General features: G+C 41.3%; 1 protein-coding gene across 1 annotated transcript in view; it reads left to right on the forward strand.

Moving 5' to 3' along the window:
- The window catches only part of WLS (Wnt ligand secretion mediator), a 134,680-nt gene extending 125,617 nt beyond the window's left edge, over positions 1-9,063 (forward strand). Inside the window, exon 12 of the mRNA XM_023209705.1 lies at positions 8,770-9,063. Within this exon, the coding sequence (XP_023065473.1) occupies positions 8,770-8,891 (122 nt within the window). The 3' untranslated portion in view covers positions 8,892-9,063. The remainder of the gene's footprint in view (positions 1-8,769) is intronic.
- The last annotated feature ends 320 nt before the right edge of the window (positions 9,064-9,383 follow it).

Raw genomic sequence — 9,383 nt, forward strand, 5'->3', positions numbered from 1 at the left:
TTATTCTCATATTGCAGATGAGGATACTGAGGCACACAGAGATTGAGCTGACTGGCTTAAGGTCACATGGTTAGTAAGTGGCAGATTTGGGACTTGAAGCAATGTCTTCTCATTGCAGACCCTAATTTCTTGTCACTCTCTCTATCCTCTTACCCTCCAGCTGTTAAACATCCTTTTGCTCTCTGACAATAAAAAACCATTCTGAGGAAAAGATAAATTGCCACATTGTGTTAACAGAAAAAAAAAAAATCTAGCTATTCAACAATAGAGGATAGTTGAACAATGGTACAGCCATAAAATACAGTATTAGGAAGCAACTAAAAATTATATACAAAAGGATATATTTAAGACAATGAAGATTATTCACAATGTAGTAATTAAAAACAGCTGACTAAAATATGTATAATTGTCTTATTTTCATGAACAAATGGAAAGACACTGACATATTAATCAATACCAACATATTAATAATAATAACTTAAATAGTATGAGTGAGGATTATTTGATCATTTTCTTTATGCTGACTGTATTTTCTAACTTTAAGAGCTTTTAAATTTAAAAGCAGAAAACATTGGAATATACACATTCAAATGTCTACCTTACTGAAACCAACTTAAAGTCTATTTAGTTCTTTTAAGGGAATTTCCCTTGACAGGATCCAAAGCACATTGTTTTATAATGGGGTCCGTATTTGCTCTGAGGAACTGACCTTGTGTTGCAGGACATTAAGCATCTCTGGTCCTGGATACTTTATACCAGTAGCCTCTACACACACACACACACACACACACACACACACACACACAGACATTGTGACAAACACATGCACACATGTTTCCAGGTGCCCCTTGGGTGGGGAAGTGGGAAGCAGCCTGTCTACGCAAGAGAAGCACTCAGCTGCCTACACTGAAATGTCTGCCACCATTGAACAGTGAGCAGCAGGTACCTAGATTTGCAAGGAACACATTTCTGGAATGGAATTTTGATTGCTTTGCCTCCAATAACAGTACACTTTCCCAGCTGTTGCTCTGTAGGGGTCCCAGACCTGAAGAACACTGGTCTGGTGTCTTACGTCTTGCCCAGAGATGCTGTCTTTATCCTCCAAACTTCCCTTAGGAACAGTCAAGCTGCAGAGGTCACACACACTGGGGAATTCTGAGGACACTATCACCCAGGCCCACGAGGGCTCCCTTAGGCCTCCCTCACTGTACCCTCTGCCCAGCCAGCCTCGGCATCTCCCCAGGAGCACTCACTGCTAACTCCCCTCCTGGCCATTGCGTCCAGCTGCCTTGCACTATCATTTATTTCTTTATGAATGGCTCTAAGTGCCTTTTAATAAACCACTCCAGAGTGTATATATTGTGGATGTATCTATGTCTTAAACACAGAGCATTGCTATGGGAGTTACTGTTAGTTGTTTTTGGCTGTGATTCTTCCTAGTCCTAACTCCACACCAAGGAATTCTGGAATGTCAGAGCCATGTACTTACTTGGTTTTTCATATTAAGACTTTGATTGCAGTGACCAGTGTTACTTAAGTCATTATTCTGAAAGAAAATAGAAAAGTGATTATGTATCACCTTCCTTTCTCCTTTCTGATCCCTCATACCCTCCCACGAATCCCGTGCCCTTTCCTTTTTGGAGCCCAGGTCATTCCTTTTTCTTCTTTTCTCCTGACTTGTCTCTGTCCACTCATCTGGTGTTAGGTGTACAGTACTAACATGTTTTCCCTGGATGCAGCCCCAGAACCCAGTCCTGTCTTTCCGTCCCTTATTTCTAGCAGTTCATGCATGTTCTGGCTGTCTTAATGTGAGGCCAAAATCACTCACACCCCTTACCTTCTAAGAAATACGTATTTTGTGTATTTCCCAGTTTTACGTGGTAGGTAGTTTCTTAGTAAACCTTGCACAGAGTTCAGAGAGAAAATCAAGATGCCTTTTTCATTTGGGCTTTGGACTTCCTGGAAAGCCAAGGACCTTCTAACAGTGATTTCTGCCTTTGTTTCATAGTTTGAAATTTTCAAAGTTGCTACTCAAAACCATTTCCTTCTTTCTGGATTCTTTTTCTACAATGAGGTACACCTTGGTTATGGCTTTGTGGCATACAAAACTAGACTTTCCATTAAGAGTGACTGAACTGAGTGAAATTTAGCAAATTGTGTCTATTTTTATAAATATCTGTTTTAAAACAATTCAGTAGCATAAAAACCAGTAGTACTAAACAATGCAAAAGGGCTATGTACAGTATAAGCACTCAGGTTAGATGTCTTTTTCCAAAATCTCGCATTGTTACCTCTCACAAGGGCAGTATACTATCAGATAAACTAATTATACTGCTTCAACAGATCAGAGAAAGCAAAACTCCCCGGCTTCTGACTTTCCTCCAACTTTTCTGTCAATACATTAGAAAAGAGAGAATAGACATTAATAAAGGGTAGATCAGACATCTAACCTCATTAAACATGCTGGTCTGGATAAATTAGAGCTGAAGACGATGGGATCATGTAGACATATCAACTACGCACAGGCAGTGACCGCCTAAGACTTCACAGAGCAGGACAGGTAACAAAGAACCAGAGACAGGAGGTTGCAAACCCTGCAATCCTAAATTTTATTTTATTGAGACAGGGGTCTTGCTTTTTTGCCCAGGTTGTAGTGCAGAGGCATGATCATGGCTACCTGCATCCTTGGCCTCCCAGGTTCAAGCCATCCTCCCACCTCAGCCTCCTGAGTAGCTGGGGCTACAGCCATGCACCATCACACCTGGCTTTTTTTTTTATTATTATTATTTTTAGTAGAGATGAGGTCTCCCTATGTTTCCCTGGCTGGTTTTGATCAAACTCATGGGCTCAAGAGATCCTCCTACCTCAGCATCCCAAAGTGCTGGGATTATAGGTGCAAGCCATTGCACCGGCCTGCAATTCTGAATTTTAAAATACAGAAGGTGAACTTACAAACTTGACAGCAAAAGCAGGCAAGGAGCTAGGAGGGATCCCGGACACCCATAGTCCCAGTAGAGCTGGGTTTAGGGATCATATGATATTGCACCTACAAAGGAGAAATACCCTCCAAGTTTTCACTGATTGTAGCGCTCAACATGAGTCATCAGTGGGATGCAGCTGCTCCGAGCAAATGTGATCTTCAGCTGCGTTAATGGAACTATTATGTTTCCAAAAGAGAGCACAATGACCTCCCTGGACTTTGCATAACTAGCTAAGTCTAAAATACTGAGTCATCTCCACCGATAATGGTAGTGATGATTCTCAGAACCATTTTGTATAAAGAGTTTCATGTGACATTTCTCCTGGGCAACAGGGTCTGCACTTAGATTTTGCTTTTTTTTTTAAATCACAAACACTGCAGGGCCCCGAGAGACAGACGCTGTGCACTTTATTCTTAAACACTACATCAAGGAATGTTCATTTTTTTCCCTACTGCTTCTCTACTGTGCCTCAAGGTGGGACTCTTCAACTGTCTGGATAGTTCTGGGCCCTTGAGCCAGTGTGGCTTGCTGGGTGTGGGCCCTGTGACAGAGGTAGGGCATGTCTTATGAAGAAACCTCTGTGAGCTCAGCCAGTCAGCCAAGTCAAGGAGGAAAAGTGCCCCCCTGTCTCCAGCACCCTATTTTTCAGTTCAATTTAAGGCAGATTTTCTAACAATGAGGGCTGTTTAAAAACAAAATGAGCTGCTCTGGGAAGGAGCAAGTTCTTCATTTTTGGCAGTGCCCAAGCAGCGTGTGGGTGACCCACTGAATACTGCTGTGGATTAGGGAAAGGCTTGGCAGGGATGATGCTGGGCGTGCCTCCAAACCTGACTCTGTGCTCCTATGCTCAGACCACCCTGGTCTCTTCTGATGATAAGACTTCCCAAATAGCTCACTTCTCCTCGTTTGGAGTTAGTAGCCCCCTACAAACTACAATTATAGGATTCTGAATCCATTTTAAAGTAAAATGGATTATTTATCCTCTTATCTCTCTCCATCACCACCAGTACAGCCTCCAATCACTCGGCTCTGACCACTTGAATCCATAAGAAGAGAAAGACTGTATTATTTTGTCTTTCAACTTTCCTGGTCCATTAGAAGGACACTGCAGTGCTCCCTCTTTAATCCCTTTAGCTTTTTGGCAAAGCAGCGGGAAAAAACACCTTATGAGGAATGTGAACAGATCACAAGGGGAGCCAACCTGTGATTGTTCTTCCTCACTCACCTGCTTCCCAGTCAGCTCAGTCCAAATCCTTTTGAAGCAAGCGTATGAATTGTTGCTAATTTAGGGCAATTACAGGATTTACAGATTAAACATATCCCCACTGGTTTCCCTAGCAACCGTCTTTGAATCACAGGATGAGATAAAACTATTGTTCTAGTTAATAGAGTCTGATGTTAAGAGAAGTCCAGCCATGTAATTCACAGAGGTATGCACCCTGGTGAGAGCAGAAAGAGTGCTAGGCAGGGAGGCAGCAGACCTCCGTGCAGGTTCCGGTCCTCTGGGGTCACATCCAGAACAGGAACATATCTCAAGGCACTGGTGACAATGCCCCCAGCCAAAAAAAAAAAAAAAAAGGTTCGGAGCACTGCCGGGGAAGAAAGATGCAGATGTTTCTAAATGAGTGAAAACATTAGCCACAGAATAATCGAAGGCAAGGGGACTACTTGGACAAAGCCAAGACACGATGAAGTCAGGTGCAGGGTCCACTCCTCCAGCTGCCAGACCAGGCAATCAAGCCACCTTGGGCAGTGCACATTATTATGTGACCAGACCTGGGTGGGGTCTGGGAAGGTCAGCTGGCAAGACGGGCATACGAGTTTTGGCTTTTTACCTGCATAAGATGCTTGGGTTACATTTCAAAGCCCATTCCAACTCTTCTGGGTAGTAGAGCTTCTCTGATTCTGAACAAATTGAGAAATTGTCGTATTTCAGCAAATACAGATGAATACAGCACCTTTATTGGTTGTTGAGTAGGAGCCCTGAAAGTGGACCTGCAACAGATGACTTTCAAAATGATACAACCCCAGCTGGGTGTGGACCTGCACGCGAGGAGAATTGAGTCTGTGGTGCAGAAACATGGAGGTCAGATGCATGCCTCAAATCGATGAATTCTGGAGACCAAGAAGAGAGACATCAACCTCCAGATCCTGGGCTGGGATTCAACTGTTCTTCCCATAGGAAAGCAGAAGCAATGAAATAGGTGTCTCAACCTGTGCACAGTCAGCCTAAACAAGAGAGCCCACTGTTTAGGACCCTTCTCCAACCTCCCTAAGAAGAGAAGTCATTCTTTCCCTTGGGGGGAAGTAAAAGAGGGAGGGGAAGGAAATAATTTCCCAGTTCCCTAGAGGACAGAAAGTCCTGTTATACACTGGGAAGAATAATGTTTCCTCTAACACAGGGAGGAGTGTGTTGAATGGAATACCAAAGACATGTAGCTGGCCCATAGTAGATACTCCTTACTTGCGCTTGCTTCCCAGAAAACACAAGTCTAACCACCTACACCTCTGTGTGCAGAGAGTCTGCAGAACCCAGCAGCCATAACGAAGGCATTTACCACCACCTACACACATATAGTTCAAAGTCCCTTGGAAAATTAAAATCAACAGTAAGATATTGGATTTCCCATAACAGCTAAGTACAATGAATATATTAAGTTATTGAATTTTTAAGGGCATATTTTTTGTTTCCCAGTATTTCTTGCTGTAACTATGAAGTTTTGTCGTTTTCCTTGTTAAAGGAAGAGAAAATGTATTTATAAGCATGTATTTTGCAAAGCCCGTTGCAGCCAGTCTTTCTGAACTTTCACCATGGGGAGATTCACCCCCAATTCATGAAGTTTCTAGATTTCTTGTGCAGTCTCTCAGAGTTCCTCATTTAATAAGCAGCATCTTAATCATACCAAACCCTGTCTTGTATCATATTATGGACAGTGAACATATACATATTTGTTTAAGGGTCATAGAGGGAAGACAACACTCTCAGGAACACACTAGAGTGAGTGGTTGAATTGGATTCAGCCCTGCAACCCTTCTGTCTTTGTGATGCTTCATGTGCTCCTAGGGGAACTGAGCTTCAGGTTCTTTCTTTCCAGACATTCCCATTCCCCTCTACAAGGTAACTGAGTTCCTGGAGTAAGAAGACACCAATAAAGCCTTTCTGGGGTGGCCTCATTTCTTCAAAGAGCAAAGGAAAAATATTTCTCTTCTGATAGGTTGCTGATGCCTGTAATAATAATAGCAATTATGATGAACATTTATTGGCCCCTGGCTCTCTGCCAGGCATGGTGCTAGGTGCTTTGTATTATTTCATTTCTTCTTCACAACAACCCGTGAGGCATTGATTATTATCATCCCCATGTTACTGTTAACTGAAGAATCACAAGGTGCAGAAACTTGGAGAGGAGAGCTTTATTTCTTACAAAGGGTTGCAGCCTGCAGGGTGGCCATCCTGGTAGGCTGGGAAGCATAACCTCCAGCAGAGACCAAAAGCAGGCACTTCAAGGGAGAGAGGGGTAAAGCAGGAATTTATGCTGAACTGTTTGGCCAAGTATACATATTCAACAGGTTACAGGGGGCAATAAATATTTAGGAAGTGAGGAATGCTTGCATACATAGCAAGCAAACATGCATGTTGCATGTGTCCCATGTTCACTGTGGGGTGGAGACTTATCAGTGCTCGTTTAACTGCTAGAGTGAAAGAAAACACCTTATGGCAGTTAGAACATAGTTTATTCCTTAAGAGTAAGGGTGTGTGACTTCATTCTTACCTGGCACAGCCTTAAGTCCAGTTTCTAATATGGTATCTTATTGCCACAAAGAGTCCATTCTGTCAGCCTTATGATCTCTGTTTTGACATTACAGAAGAGAAAAATGAGGCTTGGAGACTCTCAAGTACCTTTGTGTGCAGTCTCACAATGGGAAAGTGGTGAGACTTTTGCCAGTTTAGACAATTCAATTTTAAATTCTAAATTTAAAAGCTTTGCCTCCCACCTACCCATTCCCCCTCCTCCTCAAAGTTGAAGATTTATTATATTTAAGGGAACTCTATTATGTGTTTGCATATTCCTTGAGGGTTTGAGTTTAGGGGTCATTCACACCTGATTTATTCTTTGCTCTCTGTCCTTAGGAAGAAATGAGAGTTTGGGGTGTTATAGAACAGTTGGGAGAAGGTGGAATTTTGGAACCTGTGGACACTCTGGGAAGGAAAGACAATAGGCTGCTTCTCTGCACCCCTCCCCAGGCCAGCTCCAGGCTGACATATTGGAAAGAGCAGCAGAAAGGAGCCAGGGGACCAGGATCCTCAACTAACTTGTGGATCCTCAACTAATATGTGAGCTTAGCCCCTAGACTTTCAGTCTCTGGCTGCAGTTTCCTGCACTGTAACACAAACAGGTTAGAATTGATGAATGTCAAGTTTCCTCTGAGTTTTCAGTCTAGGTAATTCAATTCCATATCTACTAGAGAAACTGCTGGGAAAAACTGTGTTTTCTCTGAGAACTTTTTCTGCTTATTTAGCAAATGTTTATATAGTGTTTACAAGTAACTACTGTATACTCTCCTAAGAACTTTATGTACACCAACTTATCTAATCCTTACAACAGACCTATGTGCTATTGTAGGTAGTGATATTATCCTGTTATAGGTAACAGCACAGAAGCATGTGGTGATTTGCTCAAGGTCCCACAGTTTGTAAAAGTGAAGCCAAGTTGAATGTACGCAGTCTGGGTCCAGAGTCCATGTCCTTACCTTGATATTATAGTCAGTCCTCTGTATCCGCAGGTTCCGCACCCAACCATGGATTGAAAATATTCTAAAAAAATTAAAAATAACAACAATAAAAGTGACACAAATGAAAAAAAAAGTATAACAACGATTTCCATAGCATTTATATTGTATTAGGTATTACAGGTAATCTAGAGATTATTTAAAGTATATGGGAGGAGGTGCATACAAATACTATGCAAATACTATGCCATTTTACATAAGGGACTTGAGTATCTGCGGAGATTGGTGTCCACAAAGGTCCTACAGCCAGTCTCCTACAGGTACTGAAGGATGACTAGAGTTTGTTTTTAATCTTATCAAGATAGAATTGTGTGTCTGATCAAGTATTCCTCTTTAAGTTGACAACCCAGTTACTTCTCAACTTTATTGCATATACAAGCCCTGGGAGTGTGTGTTTTAGATACTAGGCTCAGCTTTCAGCTTTATTCTGCTTGTCTGTTTTTCTTTCATTCTTCACCCTACCAAGTCTTTTTCCTGTCTATGAGTATATCTCTTTGCAGTTCACCAAAACATCCTTTTTGGAAGATGATAAGACATTTTAAAAAATAATAAAAACAAATTTAAAGATGATTCAACGATACAAGTTGGGAATCCTCCTAAATGGCTTACTGTATCACCCAGTGCCTGTACTGGGCTTTCACAGAATTTGGGAGAGAAAGTGGGGATGAGGGGGGCAGTTCTATCTTAAGACGAACTAGATGCACGTTCTCAACAAGGATGGCAGTGCTGCTCGGGCGGTGTTGGAAAATTGGTTGAATGTGGAGGAATTGATTTTCACAATAATTGGGGGAAGAGGTGCTATTGAGATTTACTGGGCAAGGGAGAAATCTGCAAATGTCCCATAGTGAAGGAGACAGTCCTAAACAAATTTCAAACACTCCACTAGAAATTTATGTGGGTAAAAATTTTTATAGTTACCTGAGCCTTGGTCCTAAACTCCATGTTACATGTTTTTTTAAAGGATATTTTGCATGGTTTTAAAATATACTGAATTTTTCAGGAATGCAACTCCCATGTAAATCGAGGGAAGATTGTGCTTTGTTTGTTTCGGAACTTTATCAAGAATTGTTCAGCACTTCGAAATATTCCTTCATCAATGACAACGCAGCTTCTGGTATTTGAGTCAACAAGACAACACACGTTTATCAGCTTTTCATTTGCAGTTGTCACAGTCACATTGATTGTACTTGTATACACACACAAATATGCTCATTTAGCCTTTATCTCAAAATGTTAAATACAAGGAAAAAGTGTCAACAATAAATATGCTTTGAGTATTGTTTTACTTCTCTTACATCCATATTAACTCAATGTAAGTAGAAGAAAACATCGGCCAACTTTATCCTGTCTCTCGTGTAGTCATGCCTGAACATTTCCAGGTTGAAAAACATATTTTGTTACAAATTACTTTTTATTTATTTATCCTCCATGTAACAGGATACTGTATTGTTTTCTAAATCTTTAGATTATCTATAATTTTTTTCAGGATAGAAAAAGGAATATTGCAAATATATGTATTTTAAATGGCAGTGTTGCATCTAATAGGTTGAGAACCACTAGCTAAGCCTTCAAAGGTGCATGTTCCCAGCACATGTAATGGCCTTCTTCAACTGT

This window comes from Piliocolobus tephrosceles, chromosome 1 (genome assembly GCF_002776525.5).
Source record: "Piliocolobus tephrosceles isolate RC106 chromosome 1, ASM277652v3, whole genome shotgun sequence".
In the NCBI taxonomy this organism is placed as follows: domain Eukaryota; kingdom Metazoa; phylum Chordata; class Mammalia; order Primates; family Cercopithecidae; genus Piliocolobus; species Piliocolobus tephrosceles.